Source organism: Meles meles, chromosome 13 (assembly GCF_922984935.1).
Source record: "Meles meles chromosome 13, mMelMel3.1 paternal haplotype, whole genome shotgun sequence".
Lineage (NCBI taxonomy): Eukaryota > Metazoa > Chordata > Mammalia > Carnivora > Mustelidae > Meles > Meles meles.
The window spans coordinates 80,104,712-80,128,002 of NC_060078.1; the positions used below are offsets into that span (position 1 = coordinate 80,104,712).

Below are 23,291 nucleotides of genomic sequence, written 5' to 3' on the forward strand. Positions count from 1 at the left end.
GAGGTCAGGTGACTCCATGGCCAGACCTGTAGGCAGAACAAAGTTACGTTCATTTCATTGTCCCCATCCCACACTGTCCCTCTTTGGAGGCAGAGACCGGTGGGTGCCAGTCAGCCCATCACTTTGGTAGCAGAATGGTGAGGAATGGATTGCGACCTGCAGAGAAGCTGGATGCTTTCCCATCATGATACCCGAGACCCGGCCTTTCCTGGCGTCACTGGGTCCCCGCTGTCTGCCACCATCTGGTCTTGGGAAAGTCATGCGTCGCAGGGAGGCCCAGGAGTCAGCCTGCAATAGACCTCCCTGCTTCTAGAGCCGACTCTGAGGGGTCTTTCAGAACAGGCAGAGCGAGCGTGCATGCCAGAAAGCCACAGGAGCCCCAGGGCCTCCCTGCTCTCCGCATGCTGTGCCCCCAGTAAGGAATCCCCCACTGTGGGAGGGGAGGCTCCCTCCTATTCCCTTCTGTGCCCCACGCCCGGGGCGGCCAGCAAACACTCTGTGGCAGTGAATGGACCAATGGCTCCTTGCCCAGCACTAAGTGCAATGGTGAAGGGTGTGAGGGCAGCCCTGAGTCTGTCGGGCCGCATGGCATGAGGATGCAGCCGCTCTCAGGAGGGCCGGGTGTCACCCCAGCCCCGCAAAGAGACACAGGTTCCACCTCAGCATTCAGCGCTGGCCTGTGGCTCTGGGGGGGCAATGTTCACAGCCCGCGGAGCCCTGGTACAGGAGCAGGTCAGCAGAGGAGGGGATGGAGGGCGGCAGGGGGGGCGGCAGGGCAGGAAGGCTGGGGACGGGGTCCCGACTGCCCCGGCGGGGCTTCGGGAGCAAGGACAAAGTAGAGGTCATGGGCTCGAGTCCAGCGTGGGGCCAGGAGGCATGGCCGAGGAGAGAGAGTCTGGAGGTCAGCCTCCCCGGGCTGCCTCCGGAGCATGAAACCACAGAGGTCACGGCCCTCCGGGCTCTCTCAGGGACCAGAAACCATGCGAACTATTTTTGTAGCCTTCAGAAGCTGCTCCCCTGGAAGTATGACTAACTCAGAAACAGCTGAACTTCAGAAACTCCCAACTGCCCACGTGGCTGCTGTGGTCTCCTAGGGAACCGAGAAAGCAACTGTAAAGAAAGAAAACAGCGCGCAAGCACTCAGAGATCACTTCTGCTCAGGGAGGGAGAACTAGTTCTCCCCGGGGCCAGGGCGCCCTGGGCTCACTTGGAGAAACACACAGAAGAATGACTTGTGATGTGACCTCGGAAGAAAAGTGTGTCTTTGGCCCTGCGTGGCCTCCCCCGCCTCACTCACTCCAGCCACAGGACCCTGCTGGACAGAAAGATGCATCACCATCTTGGGACGGACCTGTCATGAAGCTTGGTCCTCTGCTGGGCAGCCGCCAGCCCACTCACATCTCTTTAGGCCCCCCAGGGGACCGCTGCGAGGGTCAGGCCAGGGGCACGACTCCCTTGATGGCCTGACTGGCTGGCTGGACCCTCCTGTGGGCAGCTGAACTGTCACCCCCCCAAAGGTGTCCGCACCCTAATCCCTGTAAATAAGTCACCTTACATGGCCAGAAGGCCTTCACAGACGTGACCCTGAGACGGGGAGCAGATCCTGCCTCATCTGGGTAGGCCCAGAATAGTCACCAGAGTCTTTCTGAGGGGAGAGAGGGGGACAGTCAAGAGAAGGGTGACATGGCCACAGAACTAGAGTCGGAGAGAGATTTGAGGATGCTACACTGAGGACGGGGTCAGTGGCCACCAACGAGGGGCAGGGGGGGCCTCCAGAGGCTGGAAAAGCCAGAGAAGCAGACCCCTCTCCCATCATCTTCAGAAGGAACAAAGCCCACACCTTGGCCCCAGCCCCATGAGCCTGATTGTGGATTTCCGATCTCCAGCACTCCCCGATAACCAACTTGTGTGGTGTTAAGGGGCTAAGTTTGGCATAATGTGCTCCAGCAACAGAGTGGCTAACCCAGGTGCCCAAGGCCACTGCAGCTCCGGCTGCTAGATCCCCGCCTGTGGGCCTGCCCTCTCCTGGCTGCTTGGCAGGAGCCTGGCCCTAGAAGATTCTGAGACGGTGATTCTTCCTATGAGTCTTAACAGGCTCTGCCTTGCTCGCAGGCAGGGGAGCTACCCACGGGGTGAGATTTCTGGAGCGACAGGAGAACACCCGCCAGCCCACGCCCGAGACCTCTCCCTCCCTGCTCGCTGAGGCCAGAAATTCCTCTCGAGCACTGCCTTTGCTTCAGTTCCCAAACAGGGGCCTCTGGGAAGAGATCATTCCAAAAGGAGATTTACACGAAGATGTACACATTCTCCATCAATATGTTCCCTGCAAGCTGGTTCCCGAGTAAGGGGTGGGTGTCCACACAGGAGAGGGTTTCTGGAAAGGCTCCCGGGATAGGGACTCAACCAACCTCTGACTCACCTGTCCCTCCTGCCCCTCGTTGGCCACCAGCCCCCCTTTCTCCAATCAGGCCCATTTTCTCTGCAGAGCCAAGCTGCTCCTGGCTCCCTCATCAAGAGATGGGGTCCTCCTCTTTCCAGGTCTGGACTCACAGCCCCCTTCACACAACACACCACTCTGGGAGGCAGTGCTGGGAGAGAGAGACTATCCCCAGAGGATCTTTTCAGAACTAGGGGACCAAGCCATGGGCCACACTGGCCCCAGGAGAGCCCAGGCCTCCAGAACCCCAAACTGGAGACCATCCCATCTCCTCCAGCCCAGTGCAGCCAGGCGACCTGGAGCCAATGACACCAGGAGTCTCCAGCTAACTGCCCCCAGGCCCAGGCCCCAGGAATGAGGGAAGCAGAGTCTGGGAGGAGCAGGGCCTGGGGTCGGTCACCCCATCTTCATGTGCACAGGTGATGCCCACATGAGGCTTGTCTGGGGGGGCGGGCCCTGGCACCCCAACACACCCACAGCAGGCTGCTCAGCGGGGAGTCACCACCGGTCGTGTCAGGGCCCTCCCTTGTGTGACCTCTCTCATGTCACTGTACGCAGGAGGTGCCCTCACCCAGGGCGCAGAGCCCGCAGGTGAGACCCCGAATGATCTCTGAGGCTCATTTGTACACAGCAGATGCCACGGAGCACCTGCCACGGGCGATCAGGAGGGCGAGGGACGGCAGGCACTCCCGCGACGGTCACATTTAATGTGAAATACGAACACAAGTACAGCGTGACTGGGATCCCTTGACATACCTTCTGCTACCGGGGCGTACAACGGAACACGGTCCATGTGCAACTTTGGGGACACAAAGTCACTTCAATACCAGGTCATGAGAAATGCTCCCTTTCACTTTGGTTTGGGACGACAGGCTCGAGGGCCGCCACCGAGAACCGGGCCCGGATGTGAGAAAGCAGAGGCGACAGATACGGCCTCCGGAGAAAGGCCCCGTGGGAGACACCGGATGGCACGGATTGGCACAAAGCGCTGGGCCTGTGCGTATAGAAAGATTTTCAGGATAAACCAAATAACATTGGAAATCATACCTCCGGTAATACTTCTGTAAGAAGCAGAATTACACTACATGTTGTTCACATGCATAGGAGTGCGTAGGAAAATCCGTCGTCGTCGTCGAGGCCGGAGTGCAAGAGCAAGACGTGGACTGGACGAGACAAGTTCGTTAGCAGAGAAACAAATCCACGAGAAGGTTGTGTCTGGGGCGGAGGCGACTCATCAGCAACAGACCCGGAAGGGAGCCCGCCCAGGAAAGGCGCACACGCACACGCACGCACACGGACAGCAGACGCACACACACACCCCCTCCCGCAAATAAATACACATGCACACGCACGCACGCTACCGTGAGAGCCCCCCACCCCCGCCGGGCTCGGGCCAGACTCCCCTGCGGGCTCCGCTCCATGTGCCGGCTGCGAGGCAAACGGGGGACTGTCCGTCCGGAGGACACGTGGCCCCTTCGGGTGCACGAACAGCTTGGCCATCCAGTGCGGACGGCCCGTGCATCCTGCTTCCTGGTGGCAGGAAGACGGCGGCGCCAGGGCTGGAGAGCGGAGCGAATCCGTGTGTCTGCCATGGCCGGACACGAAGGCAGCTGCACTTTCTGACTTTGGCATTGCGCGACCTTGACCAGAGAGCTCTGGTTCACAGGAGACCTCCCTTGAAAACACACCAGGCCAAAGCTTCAGTGAGGTCGCGCCTGGGGCTGTGTGCCAAGTGGGCTCCAGGGTCCTCTTCAGCCTCTCCCCATCACTTCCAAGACATGACGAGACCTTTAGTGCATCCATTGGTAAACCAAGCTGCCAAGTGGCCCAGAAAGTTCCATTAAGAATCCCAGCATACTACGCTCGGCCCATGTACCGCTCACTCACTGTGTTCCTGAAACAAAACACGAGCATCCTGTGGTCTGTGAGCATAGTGAGGGCCTCTGGCCGCATGCGGTGGAGAATGTGGATAATGAGATCATTCCTGGGGGGGAAGACAGAGCAAGAGAGTGTGTCTGTGGCCAGAACTAAAACTTGAAACACCCTCCAGGCCTTGAGTGCGTGCGGAAGGCCCAGGATACCCAGACTTCCCACAAAGAGTTCAGTTCCTGGAAGTTGCTCAGTTTGGCATTAACAGCAAAAATTTTCCAACTATAAATTTGTAATCTGATTATAAACGGAATAAACCCTAGAGGAAACAGAGGCAGAAAAGAGAACTATGGCTAACAAAATGCGAAAGTGGTTTCAAACATTCATTTTCTAGTTTAACCTCAGTAAGGCAAGGACAGAATGGGAGATGGTCCGAGAAACAAGTGTGCTGCCAAAAACCGACTGTTTTCTCTCTCACGAAAGTGAAGTGAACAGGGTTTACAACTGAAGAGAATAAAAGGTGGACTTTGGAGTAAACGGAAAAAAGGAAAGCGCCTCCATTCTCTGCCCAAATGAAGGTACTGACCCGAATAGTGTTCACAACTGAACCAAGTGTAAATATTGGCTCTGCTCTGCTGTGACCTCTACCATGGGGACCTCTACTGCTGCGGTGTGACCTCTACTGTGGTGGCATGACCTCTACTGCGGCGGTGTGACCTCTACTGTGGGGACATGACCTCTACTGTGGCAGTGTGACCTCTACCGTGGTGACGTGACCTCCGGCGTGGTGGCGTGACCTTTGGCATGGTGGTATGACGTTCGGCGTGCTCAATGGGCTCCCATGGTCAGGCCCCCGCCGTGCCTCCCCCGTGGCCCCCCGCCCGGCACCGCCCACCTCATCCCTGCAGCCTGGCCGCTCTGGTGCGGGAGGGAACGTTTCCCCAGTGGGGTTTCCAGTGGCTTCGGACAGAGGAGCTCCGTGAGGGTCAGTCGCCAGGTTATCCCACACAACAAATGCTTATACTTCACACGTGCCTAGGCAGGGGAAGAGGAATCCCAGAGTTTTCTCCAGGCTGCAAGTGAAAGGGCCCCCTGCCTGCCCCAAAGACATGCTCCCGTGGTGGCGCAGCGGAACCCGCCGCAGGAGCTTGGCCTCAGGTCTTCCTCCAGGCGAACGCCTCGTCGGCGAGCACCTGGGCCAGCCTGGTGTTGAAGGGCCCGTAGAAGTCCTGCAGGATCCTCTGGGTGACCGGCCACATGGGCCCCAGGTTTCGGTCCTCGGGACGCCGCGCGTTGGACGCGGGGCTCTTTGTCATCAGGGTCTCCTGTTTCTCCCCCAAGGGCCCTGGAACACAGAAATGCTCCCATGAGGCCGGAGGCGCGGCAGGAAGGAACCTGCAAAACGCCCAGCCCTGCTTTGTGCTGAGACAGGAGCTCCCCCAAAGCGCTGGGGGACGAACACTCTCCGGCTGGACCCATCCCGGAGCCACTGAGGGCGGGACGTGGAAGGGCCCTCGTGAAGGAGCAGGGACTCTCCGGCCAGGGGCTGCACCCCTGCCCTCAGACGTGTGGCGGGAACCGGGGGATGCAGCCTCACCGGAGCCTCCCCTCCTGCTTTTGTGGCCACAGAGCACTGGCTCTCGTGGCTGTCAGCCTGTCCCCTGGATAACTGTCTGACCCACCCGGCACGGTCCCTGCACTTAGAGTTTCCTGCTAACCAGCCTGCCCGTTTTCTGCCAGTGTCCTTTCTGCTTCAGGCTGCTGACGCGAAGGGCCTGTGGCTGTGCCGTATTCCACCTTGTGTGTCGTGCTGTGTGGTGGCCGTGGGGGCCGGCGGGAGGCCACCGGTGCCCAGAGACCCCATGAGCCGCAAGGGGTCCACCTGCTGTAAGGGGATCGGTGGGGAGAGAGGCCCGGGAACAAGCCACCTCTGTCCCCAGCCCTCTAGACCACAGGCCTCTCCGTGGCTTAACCAACCGGATCACTGCTCAGGCCCTCGGGATTTGGCCAAAGTCCTGAGTCTTTACACAGAAAACCCCATTCTGCTGTCCTTGGATGTGCACAATAGAAGGGACAGAAATGGCCTTTCCTGTCGCAGGGACTAACGCTCATCAATGCAGCGGAATCTACCGGGGTCAAATCAAAGAAAAATGGTTCTGAGCTCACCCACGACAAGACCAGTGGTGGGCCAACGTACTTCAATGTACTTCAAGAAATATTCCAACAACAGAATGCCCAGGCCAGATTATTAGATAGGGCCGCGGGGCGAGTCCTGGGGAAGAACGTGCGCTCTGCTCTAGATCTTCAACGAGTGGGTCGTGGGGGCCACCCAGACGGGCAGCACTCCACGTCCACACTCCCAGCCCTGCCGGCCATCACCAGGGCCAGGAGCAGCTGACCTTCCTAGACGTGCCACTCAACTATGAGGCCCCGACTCCAGGGGTCCCCCAAAACCTGGGACGATGCAATTGACTATCCATTCCCTCCTCCAAGCCTTGTGGCCTCTGCAGGACTGTTCCAGCCACACACTGACCTCTGACCTGTCCTCAAGGCTCAGCTCACAGACCATGCCTTCCAGGAATATTTCTATTCCATCCTTCAGCAGCTGGGACCCCAAGTCACGTGTGTGAACCTACGGCAAGGGTGCTACCCTTCCCCCGCTTCGTTCTACCAGTTACTTGATGACCTGAGCTGTGGCTTTCCTGTCTCCCTCTGCTGGACTGAGAGCCCCCCGATGAGGGACGCCCTTTACCCCAGCTGCAGGCCCTGCACCTGGCAAACAGCTACTAAGCTAGCTAGGCCCGGCCCGGCCCGGTGTACGGAGTCTGCCCGTGACCCAGCGAGCACCTCGGCCACACGGGGTCCACGGCCTGTGCCAGCCCCACGCTCTCCCGCGTAACATTCCTACCGAGGTTGAGGAACTGGAAGACCCTGTGCATGGTGTACTTGACATTGGACGCGTGGTCTTCCAGACGGAGGATGAGAAACTGTTCTTTGTTAAAGACGGCGAGCCAGTCCAGAAGGTACACGGCATACAGACCGACCTGGAGCCTCACCTAGGACCAAAGGAGGAGGCAGGCGTTACACGAGGGTCCTTCCCCCATCACGTTCCCCACAGTGCTCCAGCACGGGTATGGGCCAACGCCAAGAGTGACCCAAGTGAAGCCGCCGTCAAAGGACGGATTTTGAGCCCCGAGCATTCTTGGGTCCTCATGCAGGGTTCTGAGCTCCCCACACAAATGCTTCCTGCTCGGGGCCACACGGAATCCTCACGACGACCCCGTAGCTGGCAGCGGGGCACACACTCCGGAGTGAAGACTCAGAGGAAGGAAGAGGCCAGGTCCGCACACAGAACACTGCAAACGTTCTCTGCACAGTAACCTGGCCGCTCCCGCTGCTACACCCAGCACACGATGGCCATGAAAACGCCTCAGGCACAGGCCAGGTGAGGGAACAGCCAAGCGCCTGGGGCCACCCGAACCCCATGACCAGGTGGCTGTGTGGATTCCCAAACATAGCCTGTTCTAGGCAGTCACATGTCCAAGGTCCCCGGGCGCCTGTGCCTTTGCTCACACCTACCTGGCAAGATTACACACTGAAGAATTAACCCTACCCAGAGGGAAGTCTGGCCCCTGTCCTTGGCTCCCGGGAGGTGACCTCTGGGTCACCTAGGATATCCTGCCTGATAAGTATCTTTGCTCGCCTGGGACATCAGGCCACCCGACGTACACAGCAGGAGTGACGACAGTGGCTCTTGGCGACACAGGATCAGTCTGACCTGTGGCAGGGGCTGGACAGTAAAGACAGTAGGTGACTGTGCCCCAGGACACAGTGCGGCCATGGAGGCTTGGCTGGGCTTCCCTGGCTGGAATGCTCGGTGCAGACGACATGCTTCTTCCCTGCACGGGTTTGAATGGGTGCCCCTCCCTGCCGTAGCCATGAGAACCAGTCTTCAGTGTGCCCGTGATTCCTTCCAGGGACTGAACCCCAGAAGTGGTTTCGGGGACCCCCGACTTACAAACACGTCAGAAAGGAGAGCGGTCTTGGCACACTCCCGTGAACTTCACAGTTGCGGAGGGAACAGCCCTCTCCCCCTCCACCCCGCTGCCCCTTCTCTGGCATACCTCCTCCTGCTCCCCGCCCTCCCCAAGTCCTCCGGACCCTGCCCCACTTCCGGCCTCCTGCTCTGCCTCGGCGACCTTCCAGCTGTTGCCCTCCACGGCCTCTGCCTTGCCTCACGCCAGCCGCCCCGATCGGGCCCCGCGGTCCCGGCCTCCTCACTGGTGCTCCCATCTAGTCTCCGAGCAGTCAGCCCTCAGCTGCCACCAGTGAAAACTGTCCCCACGCCCTGCCCTCCCACGGTCCCAGCGTGGCAAGCTGTTGGTCTGGCTTGTGCTCAGCCCCCCAGCCGGCCCCTCTGAGCCTCGGCCCCCGAAGCTGAAGGCCCGGGTTCCTCCGTCATCCCTGCCGCACGAGGCCGGCCAGGCTCCGACTGACTCGATTCCTCTCCCACCATTCTGCTCCCACTTTGTTATTTTTCCAGTCCCGTGGGAGGATGCGGAGGAAGCACAGTGAGAGGGGATAAGCTGTCTCCAAAACCCATTAGGTGCCGCCGGCCCCCAGGATGTCGCTTCCTTGTGCGCCAGCCCGTAGCGAAGACCCGAGGCTGGGCCAACGCCAGAGAGAAGCGGAGCGTGTGCCGGCCTCGGAGGTCCTGTGCGCGTCGCCTCCAGCACAGACAAACCGTTCTGAGCAGGTCTTCTCCGGCCGTCGGCCTCCCAGAGCATTTCCACTTTCTGTCAGGCCCATGGCCAATCCCCCTCAGGGAGGACCCGCCTCACAAGGGTCATCTCTCCCAGAGAACCTGCCTTTGGAACCTGAGAACTTTCTAGAATGAAAGAAGCTGGTGTTTGCGACAAGGTGGGGCCCTGTAGCATCTCCGGGAACCCACGCCTGACCCGGCCGCAGAGGACAGACTATTTCTCCGCAAGCCTGCTTGTGCCCATCGTGGGCAGAGCCCACACAGCCGCTCCCGGGAGGACGAAGACCTGCTGGCCGAGGTCCTCCTGCGTCAGGGTCTTCCCTCACGGGCGGCAAAGGCCCTGGCGGGGGAGGGGGTTCTGCAGGGGAAGGGAGGTGGGCTGGCTTCCACAGCGGCAGGCCCCCCGGTCCCCTAGACAACCCCCCTTCGGGCCTGCCCTGGCCGCCCTGAGTGGCACGTTCTGGTTCGTGCGGCATCACCACTACAACGGGACGCCATTAAGACACACCTAGGACAGGTCCCCCCAGAGTGCTTCTTTGCCTTTCCCCCCGCAGAGGCCAGAGAATCAAAATGGAATGAAGATAAAAAGGGTATTTAGGGGAAGTGTCTGACAGATTTAAAATGAAAAAATCTCGGGACGCCTGGGTGGCTCAGTTGGTTAAGCAACTGCCTTCAGCTCAGTTCATGATCCCAGGGTCCTGGGATCGAGTCCCACATCGGGCTCCTTGCTCAGAGGGGAACCTGCTTCTCTCTCTGCCTCTGCCTGCCGCTCTGCCTGCTTGTGCTCTCTCTCTGACAAATAAATAAATAAAATATTTTTTAAAAAATGACAAAATCTCAGAACTTAGAAAAGCCTTTGAGGTGATCTGACCAACCAACACTTGATGGAGAAAGGGAAGCCCAGGGAAGGTTGGGGGCCGGCCAAGGTCAGCTGGGAGCACCCACCAGCAGGAGGAGCTGGTGTCAGGGTCCCCGCCACCAGGGCTTTTCCCCCACACAGGGACAGAGCCAAGGAGGGGTGGATACAGGCTCTTCCCAGGCAGGCACCATGCCGAGTCTCTCCGTTCCCCATTAGGGGTTCAGGTGGGACTCCCCATGCAGCCCATCTGCTATCCACTAGTGGCGAAAACTCACTTGTTCACTCGTTCATTCTGCAAATAGTCGCGTGCACACGGCACGCCAGGGGCCCACGAGCCAATGGAGACATGCTGCTGTGTCGCCGTGGCGCCTGGCCGCCTGGAGCCTGGACCTCACGGGGGATGTGGAGCTGAGCTGCTGAGAAAACCAACATCTGGAGCCACCGGCCCTTCCTGCAGGAGCTGGCCAGGGGCTGAAGAGTAAGGCCAGTCTGTGACCCGTGATGCCTGCCACCCCTGTCCTGTCTACCCATCCTGTCTCTGGGCATCTCTCTCTGACCGCTAAGCCACCTCCTCGTCATCCTCAGCAAAACTGAAACTAAGCGCAAAAGGCCAGTTTAGACCTTGGGAGCTAACCAGCTAGGGTGGAAACGCCGTGAGGCCGAAAGGCCACAGGACCTGGGATGAACATGAGGCCTGTTACCAGCTCTAAGTGCCTGGGTGGGAGAGTTAATGTCTGGGAGCCTCAGTGTCCTCATCTGTAAAATGGGCACAGATTTCAGGGCAGCGTGGAGGGCAGAACATGGAGTACCACAAGAGCTCAAGAGGGTGCCTGGTGCAGCGTCGGGAGTGAACAAAGGTTGGATCCCACCGTCCTGTTCTCCCCAGCAAGGGTGCTGAGGGGCTGGAGGCCGGGCCAGCTCCGGGGGACACAGAGTGCCCGGGGGACACAGAGTGCCCGGCGGCACGGATATTCATTCTTTTCACGACACTCACATCAGACGTTCACCACTCCGTGAGAGACGCACAACATGAAGCCCCTGAAATGAGCCACACCCCCAGTCAGGAGCTCCATCCGGCCCTGCCTGGCCTTGCCCGTCCAAATCCAGCCCGCGTCAGCGCTGCCTCATCCAAGGCCAGGAGGGAAAGCCCACACCTAAGCGTCCCTTTCAGAGTGTCTGCAGGATCACCTCCTGAAGACAGACCTCAGCCGTCGCACAGCCGGAGATGTGGGAGAGCAAGAACTCAGCAGGTAAAGAGACAATAAGAACGGGAACACATGTTAATGGCAACAGCTCTATGCGTGTGGCAAAAGCCAATCTTCCGGCCATCGGTCCACGTGGAAGCCAGCGACGACAGGAGATAAGACGGCTGTGAGCCTGCTGAGTCCGCTCTCCCAACCTCTCCAGCCCCTGGTTAACGTCTCACTAGGACCCGTGCTAACGGTCACATACACAGCTCCCTGCCGCCCCTCACGTGCTGGTTTCTTAAGATGTTTTCCCTCCTTGCTTCCGCATACTTGACATTCTACCATACAGTAATAAAACCAAGAATCCACCTGGGCTGGGGCTTCACTTCCCGGCCTGCGCTTCTTGCTGCTGCCCCTGTGGGCCTCTCTTTGTTCCAGATTACTGGACTCTGAGTAACCAGTCTGTCTCCTGACAAGCGTGCTACACAGCTCTGGGAGAGGACGGTTCCAGCACCTTCTCCGAACCATGCTAGCTGGGTAAGTCACCTCAGCTCTCCCTATCCTGTCTCATGCCCTCCCTCTCTTCCAGGCCATGCCCTGACTTGGGCTTCCTCCAGCACCGGGCACGGTACTAAGCACGGGATGGGCACCCAACATATGCCTTTGGAGACGAATCGAGCCTCAGCGGTAAGTGAGGCCAGTCCCCATTTCATGCCACGCTCCTGAATTTTTAGGAACTATCTACAGAAAATGGCTCTTCTCTCCAGCAGGCCCTGCATGGATGACCCTTGCGGTCATAAATAATCATGATAAAAAGCAACAACTAAGAGCCAGAGCCATTTGGAAGCAAAAACTGTACTTGGCACCCTAGCCAGAAAACACACGGTTTCCCCCTTTGATCTCACCAGTTCATCCAATCCACCTACACATCTTTTCCACTATTCCTCCTAATTGCTTCTAGAAACCTCCATTTTTTCATCCCCTGTCTCTGCCACCAATTCTCTTCCAGAAATCCCAGCCCTCCCCACCCTGGCCTCCCTGTCTCTGGGAGACAACCCCCCTCCCACCCCTGGGCACCTAGGATACCGAGCATCTTTCTCAAATGCAAAACTGCTATAGCGATTCTGTCCTTAAGCCCTCCCCAGCGACCCGTCTCCCTCAGGATGTGTCCAGACTTCCAAGGTTCACCGGGTCCCTGGGGATGCAGGCTCACGCTTCCCTTTTCCCATCACCCCACCGTCCACACAAGCACGTACTGTGGCGGCTGCAGCAAACACCCTCCAAGCTCACCCCTCGGCCTTTGCACAGGCTGCTCCCCTCTCCTGCACATCTATCTCCATGTCCCTAGACGACTCATCCTTTAGACCTCAGCTCAAACATTACCTCTCCTGGGAAGTCCCCCTGATGCTCTGTGTCCAGGTAGCCTCTGCTCCTACCCCAGCCTCTGTGTCACTCACCCGGGACCCGGGGACATGCCTGTCCTGCCACAGCTGCAGTCCCAGCCCAGGTGCCAGGCCCAGACACAGCAAGACGACGAACGTGCGTGAAGGATGGCAGACTAGAATATGCTGTGCCACTTTGGTATCAGGATTATTTTAAGCTGAAGGCAACTAAGAAACACAGATATAAGACGAGCTCTCTGCCCTCACCCTGTTGGCCTACAAGCAGTACATTGGTTTGTAAGGGGGCCCTTCCCCCCCTCCACCAGGATGGACCACAGTTTGTCACCGGAGACAACTCTAGACCTCTGCCAGCCTTAAGACTGCACCGAGGATCTGACATAACAAACCTCACTACAGCTTGCCCTGATCAGCCATTACCTTCCTCATTCGTTTATTTGCCTTTCCACCATTTGCTGCCCTAGAGACTCAGAGTCCTTTCCCTTTGTCTGGTCACCTCACTACAAATGTATCGTTCTCCTGTTAAGGTGTTATATAAGCCTGAGTTCTAACGATTCCTCTGAGTTACTCATCAGAGACAAGTGTATTTGCCACACACACGTTAATCAACTTGGGGTTTAGTTTTTCCCTTGCACATCTGTCTTTTGTCGGTCTAATTTACGGGGCCCCAACCAATGACTCTACGATGGCTGGAAGAAAAGGATTATTTCTGTTCTCCACGTGAATGAACGATTGCTCTGATCCTTACAGCTGCTGGGTGAAGCAACGGTATTACTCCGTTTTATGAGGAAGCCACGGAGTCTCAGAGAAGCTAAAACACCTGTTCAGAGTCACGCGGCTAATAAACACCCAGGCTGGGAACTGCACCGTCTGACTCCACAGGCCACTCCTCTACCCTGCACCCCTGGCCAGATTCTGCGCCGATCTGTGCCCTTGCGGGCAGCTTCTCTGACAAACTAAAAACTCGGGCAGGAGAGCATCAATCCAACTCACTGCCCGATGCATCCTGCTGAAACTAGTACCCTGCCTTCCGGAGAGGACGGCCTTGATAACAAGAAAGAAGGAGTGAAACCCCCTGACCTTGGACTCCCTACGCCCAGGGGGTTCCCAGCCTCCACCTCAGCACACCTGTCTGCCTTACCGCATGATGCGCTCCGCAGAGCAGCACACCCCGGGGCAGGGGCGGCAGTGGCCTCACTGTGGAAGGCTTTCCTGCCGCACCAATCTGCTGCAAAGGCACTCACATGACCCGGGGGCCGTGTGGTAGAAAACCACCCTGAGCCAAAGTGTGCTGAATTCACCACCAGCAGCTTCCTTTGCATAAAAGAAGGCACAAACGTACAGCTATCAGCCAGAAGGTGAACAAGAGACAAGAAAAGAGAAATCAAGGGAAAACATTTTTCCGCGTAGGCCCCGCTGAAGAAACACTGAGAGTCACCGGTTGGCAATATTTTAAACCACCAGAACCATCCACCACTGGAGAACATGCTCAAGGCCGTTTGGGAGCTGGGTCCCCGTGTCTGCCAATCCTAACTGCAGGCTGCATTTTCTGAGCCTCACTCCATGGTGATCTTCCTAAATGCACCCTCATTCCCTCAGGGGAGATGAGCAGAGAAGGACACCTGGTGCCCGCTCGAAGGGCCCGTCCCTTGTACAGTTCTCATGTCCGCGTATTTGCCTGTGCATTAGCCACCACTCGGAGGCACAGGGAGAGGGATCTGCACGTTCAAACGCTTCTCTGTGTCTCTGTGCTCCCATCCCGTCCACCATGCCGCCTGCATACTAAGCACTGAGGTGCCTGTGCTCGGGGGGGGGGGGGGGGGGGGGGGCGGGCTTCCAGGATACGCACAGGCATGGCGTTGTTGAGCGTGTTGTTGTAGACGCAGGCGCGCAAGGAGTAGCCGAGCACACACTTTTCGAACAGCTGCAGAGATTCTGTCACTTTTTCATGGAAGTCATCGGCAGATTTATTCGAACTTGCGAAGTAGAGATAGTCAGAGTACAGCCTGTGAATAAAATAAGGGAATATTTTTACCGCCCGGGACTGGGAAATTACGCTCCTTGCGTAACAATGACAATCAACATGCGATCACATGACCTCGTTGCGTGCATCAGGACCCTGCCATTTCTCATTGTTCCCTTGCGGACAGGCCACCTCCCTGTACCCTCTCACACACACACCCCCCTGCCTGCCCCCGCCAGGGCCACCCAGGCTCTCCTGGACTCAGACTTGTCTATACTGGCCCCAAACAAGCCACTGGTACTTTCTTTATTCTTTCCAGCCTCTTTTTTTTTTTTTTTAAGATTTTATATATTTATTTGACAGAGAGAGATACAGCGAGAGAGGGAACACAAGCAGGGGGAGTAGGAGAGGGAGAAGCAGGCCTCCTGCTGAGTAGGGAGCCTGCTGCAAGACTCGAACCCAGGACCCTGGGACCACGACCTGAGCTAAAGGCAGATGCTTAACGACGGAGCCACCCAGGCGCCCTCTTTCCAGCCTCTTGAGTGCGCAGCCCTGCTTTGCCTGTCCCAGTGAGCTTAGAAACTGTACAAGGGCAAAGACAGGCCATGGAGACGTTACGCTCCTCCCATTCTCTCTCTCCTCCATCTGAAGCAATGAGGGCATCTGTCCCTTTTACATTACAGTTCCTCGTGAAACTCCCACGCGTTCCACAGACGTTCCAAACATTAAAAAAAAAGAAGAAGAAAGTATGAGATGTTATCTTTCTAGATTGGTAGGGACCTATTTTTTAACACAATATAAAAACACTCGCACACGTGCGTGTAGTCACCGTAACCCTGTTTGTCCATGTTCACGGGTCCGTCCACACGGATCCCTCCGCACACATGTGCCATGTCTTCCTATGGACCCGGCAGTGCTGCTCCTTGGCTGAGCTTTACGGGGGCTCCTCGAAACCTCTTCCCAGCTAGGTCTCACCTTGTAGATGACCACGTCCATTCCTGAATTGCCCGATTTCAGCAAGAATCCAGCGAGGTTGGTTTAGCCAAAACTCCCCACCCCCCCCATATCTGATCATGCTCTGATATCTGATTGCCCTCACTGGGTGGTGAGTTCCTGGTCCCCCAGGAGACACCCAGGAGATGTCTGATCCCCCCAGCCCACCTTCAGCCAGAATCCTGCTACGTTGGGTTGGTCAAAGCACCGACCTTCTCACCCTGATGCATCCTCAGTAATTTCCAAACCCGCAACCCCTCCTCCTTGACTATAAGTCCCCACTTTTCTCTGCTGTGCCTGAATTGAGGCCAGTCTTTGTCCCCACGCTGTGTCCCGACCCCCCACAACTGGTCCTGAATAAAGCCTACCTTCCAGCTTTGAACAAGCAGCAGGATAAGGGTCTGCTCGCTTGCTTGCTTGCTTTCTCTTTCCTTCTAACCTTCCTTCCTTCAATAAATCCTCTGCAAATAAATTTTACTGGACTCTGCATTACAGATTTTTTTTTTAAGCACGGGGTATTTCTTTTCCTACATCACACGAACAACCAGCAAGACGAGATGAGTTACGACAGCATAATAAACACAACTCCCGTGGGAAGTCCTTCTGCCCAGTTTCTCCAGTGGCCGTAACTGGGAGTCCTGCTCCCCAAAGGGGACCTTCGTTATCAGTTGCTGAAATACCCTGCCGGAAATTTCCTGTGCCTACTCAAGCACACGTTTTATACTTTCAAAAACACACAAGGCGTCAGATTGCATCCGATGGAGTCAGGTCAAAGACCTACCACGGTGGCACTTTTCCAGTCGCCTCCTTCGGAGGATTCTGAGCACCCACAGCAGCGGGTGAGATGGTACACGGCAGCCGGACAGAACCGGGATCCCACCGTCACCCGGTAACTCCTTTCTTTAACAGAACTGGGTTATGAATGCCCACACCTTTTCCTGCTCTGCTTGCCAAGAGGCTATGTTCTTCATCTTTTGTTTTTCAAAAATCCCTTCTTCATTTCTGCCTGGTGCCTTTCCAATGCCTGCTCCGACGGGACCTCCCCGCTGCACCCTCCCCTCACACACCATCCTCGGTCTGCTTGTGGGAACCTGGGGCTGATGCGGGGCAGCCCCCTGGCTCCAAGGACTCAGGTTCTCTCTCCTGTGATGCCATACTTTCTACCCCCTGACTTCTCCTACATGGCTGCACTCATGCCCGTGGAGGCAAGTCAGTGCCTCTTCCTCTGTACTGAATGTCTGAGCAGCACACATCTGTCCACACATCTGTCCTGCCCACCACTCCCCGCGGAACACGGCACACCCACTGGTCGGAAACCACAGGACCCCACGGCAGACGCCAGCTGCAGATGTTCCTCCCACGCCCCTCCCTCTGGCGGGAGGGTACGCAGATGCACCGACAACAAGCGTGGCTTCATGGGGACTGGAGCTTCTTCACCTTAGCCATTTGGCACGAGGCCTTTGACGCGATGCTTTAGAATCCATCCACAGCCAGTGTCCCCAGAGGACACGTGTGAGAAGTCTGGAGATGCCTGGGATCTGCCCACAGATGGCCTAGAATCGACACACACCCCGGAATGGGAGTTTCGCAGACTTCTACCTGTTTGGTTGAATTCTTCAAAAGGCCCTGTTTCCGGATCATCATTAGTGATGCTCAGTGACTGGTAAGTTCCTGCCCCCCAGATCCATGCCCACCCGAGCACATCACGCAGGACGATACTACATCCGTCCGTCACAGTGTCCCCCAACACCACCTGTCTGTCCGTCGCGGCACCCACTGCTGCAGGTCGGTCAGAGTCTAACCTCGAGGCTGATGGGTAAATGCCCAAATCAGATTTGCATGGACCTCAAAGAGCCATTCAGTTGTACCTGCCACGTGTGCCGCGTGGCCGTGAGTCTGACGGGATGCCCTACCCGGCTCACACCTTTTTTATTGGTCCCGCTGATATTACAGCCTAGGCCAAGAAACTCTGTCCGGGAAAAGTACAGATACCTCTGAAACTGTCATCGAAGCTGGTTTAATAGGAAATCCAAGACCAAAGTTCTTCCCAAGGACTCCTACAGGACTACCCCCATTCTTCAGGGGAACCGGAATTCTACCACATAAATTGCTATCTAAAAACTCAACCACCGGGTCAAGCTTTCCGTACAAAGAGTTGATTCTGTAGTTATAACGTTTCCTGTGGACGTTTGGCTCATGAATAAAACAAGAACCCCGAAATCTGCCTCAATTTTAAACACCAAGTAACGTCATGAAGAATCTGCTGATTCCATACAATTCTTCAGAGATCAGGAAGTAATCGCAGGGCGTAGACTGGAACGTGCCTGATGTTCCGGCCAGGCCAGGCCAGTCCTGGGAGTGGGCAGGAAGGTGGAGAGGACCATGGGTTTCCATGTTTGAGGTGAGGTGAAATGAACTCAGGACCTCCACTTCTGGGAGTCAGGGTCAAAGCCTTTTACAACCAGGCCAGGCTTACTTTCTCAGCAGAGTGGAAGGGGGCTCTCCCTGGTCCCTCAGACTCTCCAGGAACCCCAGATCTGCCCACAGAATGTGCGGGGGGCCTTGGGATTCCCTGGAGCCCACACACGTGCCAGGATGTATATCTACAAGCCTACGTCCTTCACGCTCCACTTTGCCAAAAACATCTGAGCAGAGACTTTATTCATCACAAGGAACGGCCATCCCTCCTATGTGGATTCTGTAGATCCCCCCAAAATACGTCCCCAGTACCTGTGAATGGGATCTTATTTGGAAATAGGGTCTTGGCAAACGAGATTACGTCGAAGATCCTGAGATGGGACCATCATGAATATAGGGTGGGTTGTAAATCCAGTGACGTGTCCTGACAAAGGAGACAGAGACACCGGGGAGAAGGCCACGTGAAGACGGAGGGAGAGGATGGTGTGATACCACAAGCTGGGGACCACCCAGGGCTATGAGCCACCAGCAGCAGCTAGACACAGGCAGGCCTGGGATAGTCCCTTCCACAGAAGCCCCAGAAGGAAACTGCCCTGCTGACACCTGGCCTTTAGACAGCTAGCCCAGAACTGGCAGAGAATGCATTACTATTGCTCGAAGCCACCAGCTTTATGGGAATTTGTTGCAATAGCCCTAGGCAATGCATGCCGGTCCTAAGCCCCCATTGCCAGGAAACCCGAGGGGTCATTTCTGTCAGCACCCCTCTCCTGCCCTGAGACCCTGGCAGAGTCCTGAGTGTGCAGCTGTTTGGGGCACAGGTCACTCTCCCTCAGAGATACAAGAAGGAAGGCAGAGGAAAAACACGAGCTCTCACTCTCAGGGGAGCACTGTTTACACCCCTGAAGAATGAGGCTCCTGCTTCATAAGAACAGAAGCAATACTGAAAGCTATGATTTCCCGTAGCTACTCTCGGGGGAGAAAGGGCCAGGTAGTGACCAAGGATGACTGAAAGCCACTTGGACAATTTAAAGCCGTTAAGAGAAATGCTGAAAAGGGCAGCAAATGTATCAAGAATAAGGATCCAAAAGCTGGAGCAGGCACGCTCAGGTAACAAGAGATAAATCTAAACATCCACATTCTGGTCTTTCAAGTCAACTGTAGAACAATAACGTGGGGGGAGAAGACAATGGGGAAAACACAGCAGGTTTAAGCTGACCTAAGCTCGTAATGAATCATCACAGAGCTGCCTGGACTCTTACGCAAATCTCAGGATGCATTAACCAAGGTATGGCATGGAGAACGAGGAAGGGTGTCACTCTGCTCCACCCTGGCAGGTCGGGACCCCAAAGGGTGCTTGCCTGCTTCAGTGCCAGGTACTGAATTGTGGCGGGGGGGGGCAGCTGTTCCATCCGGAGAAGCAAGACTCAGAAGGAAGAACAGGTTTCAAGGGCTATAAGGCTGTCCTGGGCTGGAAGCAGACCTGAACGCTGCTCCTGAAGGACTGCCTGACCAGTGGGTAGAAGGTTTGGGAACTGGTTTGAGGCAAGGGGAAAAGTCTCCAGCTGGGACAGTCCAGCGTGAAGTGAGCGGCCCCGGCGGCAGGGGCAGTCAAGGCTGGCGGGGCTGAGTGCGAGCCGGCTGACCCTGATGCCCAGCCAGCCCCCCACGGCTTAGGGGCTGCCAAGCCCCCTTTTGCTGAACCACCTCGTTTTCTTCCTCCTCAACCATCCCAAGCAGATGGGTGTTACATTTGGCCAGGACTGTTTCCAAGAACGATTCCCAATGTAAGTCCAAATACATCCCATGCCTTCTGTGCTAGGCTTATTTGCAAAGGCTGCTAGGCATGGGGGTCAGCCCCCATGAAGGGAGTCTGCCCTCGTGGAGGCAAGCTCAGCTCCTGCCTGGGCAGTATGGGGGTCCTGCGAGCCAGCACCGCTGCGAGGGGGAGTGGGGGAGAATGTGTGTGGAGGGGGGCGGCTCCCTCAACCTGGTGCCTCTGCAAGAGACCACGTCTCTCTCAGGGGGACAGACGAGAGGCCGTCAGAGCCACCACTGAAGGCCCCGCCATGTAAGATCAAGACGGTGATACCAAGGCCGGCGGTCATTCTCTTCAACGACACTGACAGGGTGTCACTCCGAACCTATGTGAGCAGAGGTGGGGGGACCGAGCCCCGCAACAATAGGGGCAGCCCTACTCCGTGGGCTGGTCTCGTGGGCCAGGCTCGCACGAGAGCTGTGGCCTTCAGCTGCCTCCGTCCTCATGGCTTCCATCCCTGGTCCAGCCGCCCCTCACCAGGCCCTGCACTGGGCACTGTGTGCACGTCCTCGTTCTGTGTTCACGACCTGCATCCCCCACTCCCTGCCCCCGGACACAAGCTGAGTGTCCTCACCCTGTCTCCGGAGGAGAAGACTGATTTTGGGAGAGATCAGGGAGCCTCACAAGGTTACGCAGCCCCGGCCCCTGGTCTCAGAATTTAGGGACGGAGCCCAACCAACAGCTGACGAGAGCAGGGTGTGAGCCACCGAAGCCAGAGGGTTTGGGGTTTTATTTTGATATTTTGAATGTCGGAAGTACACGGGGGTTCGGAATGCTGAGAACCAGTTAATAAACGGCAGCAAACAGAAAAGCAATCACGGCACGTCACAGAGCAACAAACAAATGCTCAGGATCAACACGATGAGCTTCGCTGCCTTGGGAAAGCCGACGTGGTTACGGAGCACCACAGTGGACATCTGGAAAATGATGGCAGCGACAAACAGGTGTTTGGGTATTTGCTAGAATCTCAGAGTTCCCAGAGTGACCTCTGAGCACCTGTATAAGCGGACAGGCCTTGGCTGCGGCAACAGCTCATTGGGTTTTAAGGGTTTTAGCTCTCCAACGACGATGTGCTTGTCGGTCGGCCTTCCTGCGACCAGGAGACCCAGGCAGGCTCCAGCTCCAGCGTCTCCAGTTCAGGGAGGCTGGTTTGTTCTCCTCTTGTCACGGTTTTGTTCGTACCATTTTAAAATGGAGAAGTAATCCACGCACCAACAATTTCAGTCGTTTTTAGCAGACACGCAGCTGCACAAGCCCTACCACCGGGCAATTCCAGAAGACCTGCAGAAAGTCGCTGTCGGTTTTAACCTGCCAGTGCCCAGGGAGGCTCACAGGAGAGGTCACGGCAATCCCAGGCCCACAAGGCACAGGGAAGTTTCGACTGCATCAGCTGCGTCTCGAGAGCCTGCGCAGCTCTCCTTCCCAGCTACTGCTCCACACACCAGACATCGGGGAGAGCTGGGCTCTGAGAAACAACTGGAGGCAGACCCCGAGGTGAGGGGCGGCGGGGAGCAGCTGACGGCTCCTGGGGGGCGAGGCTCGGTGCAGGCTGTCCTGGCCTGGATGTCGCTGTGCACGCAGAGCCCCCGCCAGCCGGCTTCTCAATGACACACAGGGGAACGGCCCCAGTTCCTCAGCCAGGAGCCCCCAAAACGTGGGCACGCTCTTGTCCTCCACTTCAGCCCCCCACCCCATGACATCTCTGCCTTTCTGCGCCACCTGAAGGGGAATTACAAAAATGAAACCCAGAGCGTCCCTTCGAGCATCCAGTCATGGGTCCTTGGTCAACGTTCATGGAACTAAGCATAGAACCTCTCAGAGATGATACCAGAAATCCCCTTGGTCTATGAGCCCGGCATAGTTCACAAAGCACTTCCACACAGTTTCCTGGTGATCCTGACAGAAGGTGTCTCTGGCAGGGAAGAAAAGGAAGCACCCAGGATTGCTGGGCTACTGCTGGTTAAAGCAGCGGCCAAGGCAGGCCTGGATCCCAGGCTGGGGGACACCACCACGGAACATGGCCACGGCCACCCACCCCCCAAACAGCTTTAACTTCCCAACTTCACAAAGCCAAGGTTCCGGCAGTGACCTGGCGGTCCGGAGTGGACTGAGCGGCCTCCCCTGCACTGTCTTGGCCAGTCCTGGCCGGGTCACCTTCCCACTGCGATGGCCAAGGCTGACTCCCTGGCCCTGGGGTGGCTCCCAGTTCAGCCCTATGAGCATGACCTCACAACACTTTCAGGGCTCATTAAAGACATGCCAATGACACCCAGACAGACAGCTTCTGAGACGCAAAATGCCTCAAATTTCCAGGGAACAGGCCACTGAGAGACATTCTAGTCTCCTGCAGATGGTCGCTGATCCTTCATCCTCCGGGGTCTTAAAGACAAAGGCGAGAGCAGAAGCCGGAGAGAGGGAGGCAGGCGTGGAATCGATCTGCGGCCTCACAACCTCTACGTTCCATGGCTTCCACCCCCTCGCCCACAACTCGAGCCCTTGCCCAGAGTTCTCCGAATTTCCCTTTAAGATCATGGATGTTGGGCACCTGGTTGGCTCCGTCGGTTAAGCGTCTGCCTTCGGCTCAGATCATGATCCCGGGGTCCTGGATAGAGCCCCACGTCGATCTTGCTTTTCCCTCTCCCTCTACCTGCCTCTCCCCGTTTGCGCTCACTCTCTCTCGCTATCTCTCTGTCAAATGAATAAATCTAAAAAAAAAAAAAAAAAAAAGGTCACAGATGTTACTAACTGACCCACCCCTGCTGGGGAACAGCCAGCCCTCTAATCCTGGAGCAAACATGTGCTAGAGAGCCCGTCACGGGACCCTGGCATGCCAGCTCCCTCTCCCGCTGCAGGGATTGTCCACGGCATGACATCAGTCCTTCCAGGGATGCAGAGACGTTGAGCTGTTTGGAGAAGATTTTCAGCACAGGCTGAACTACGAGAGAAATTCCTGCCGCGGGTCAGAGATCTGCAGCGACTCAGAAGCCTGGGTGGGTGCGGCTTCCTGCCATCTGAGCTCGATGTCGCCCTGGGACCGGTATCCTGCTCTCGCCGGTGTGGAGTCCACGCTTAGCCACCCAGGAAGACGGGGGTCCTTATGGCTCACAGAGCCTTGCCGAAGTGGGGAGTCATCCTGCTGGTGGCTCACGGTCCCGTCCCGCGCAGTGGCAGCCGTCCGCGGGGAAGACCTGCGCAGGCCTCCCCAGGACAGATGGTAAACAGTGGCTGCTGGACGGGAGAGGCCTCGGTGGCGCCATCCCAAAGGGCGGTCCCAGCCACATGGTTCCTGGTGGCGTCAGGGAGACCTCTGTGCGACTGCATCACAGCCCACCCCTTCATGCTGTCGGCAACCACCCCCGCCCTGGCTTGTCCCATGATGGGCCCCATAAACCTCCTACACACACGGCTGTCCCCAGCCTCTGGGGACCAGCCTCTGATAGGGAGGACAGCTTGAGTCCTCAGTCAAACCGACAGGGGCTCAACCCCGGCCTGGTCACTACTAACCAGATGACCGCGGGTAGGCGACTGAGCCCCACTGAGCCCACACACCGGCTTGCCAAGTGCAAATGAGGCAATGCCTGAACAGG

The 23,291-nt window shown here is 57.0% G+C and overlaps 1 protein-coding gene across 8 annotated transcripts in view; it reads right to left on the reverse strand.

Annotated features, from left to right (window-relative positions):
- Nucleotides 1–3,124: 3,124 nt before the first annotated feature.
- CHST15 (carbohydrate sulfotransferase 15) overlaps nucleotides 3,125–23,291 on the reverse strand; it is a 76,189-nt gene continuing 56,022 nt past the window's right edge. For 6 of the 8 annotated variants that reach the window (XM_046027617.1, XM_046027618.1, XM_046027622.1 and 3 more), the window contains 3 exons: nucleotides 14,364–14,520; nucleotides 7,215–7,362; nucleotides 3,125–5,651 (listed from right to left, as the gene is read on the reverse strand). In XM_046027617.1, the coding sequence (XP_045883573.1) occupies nucleotides 5,461–5,651; nucleotides 7,215–7,362; nucleotides 14,364–14,520 (496 nt within the window). In that variant the 3' untranslated portion in view covers nucleotides 3,125–5,460. The remainder of the gene's footprint in view (nucleotides 5,652–7,214; nucleotides 7,363–14,363; nucleotides 14,521–23,291) is intronic. The other 2 variants (XR_006821291.1, XR_006821290.1) reach the window with 2 other exon arrangements.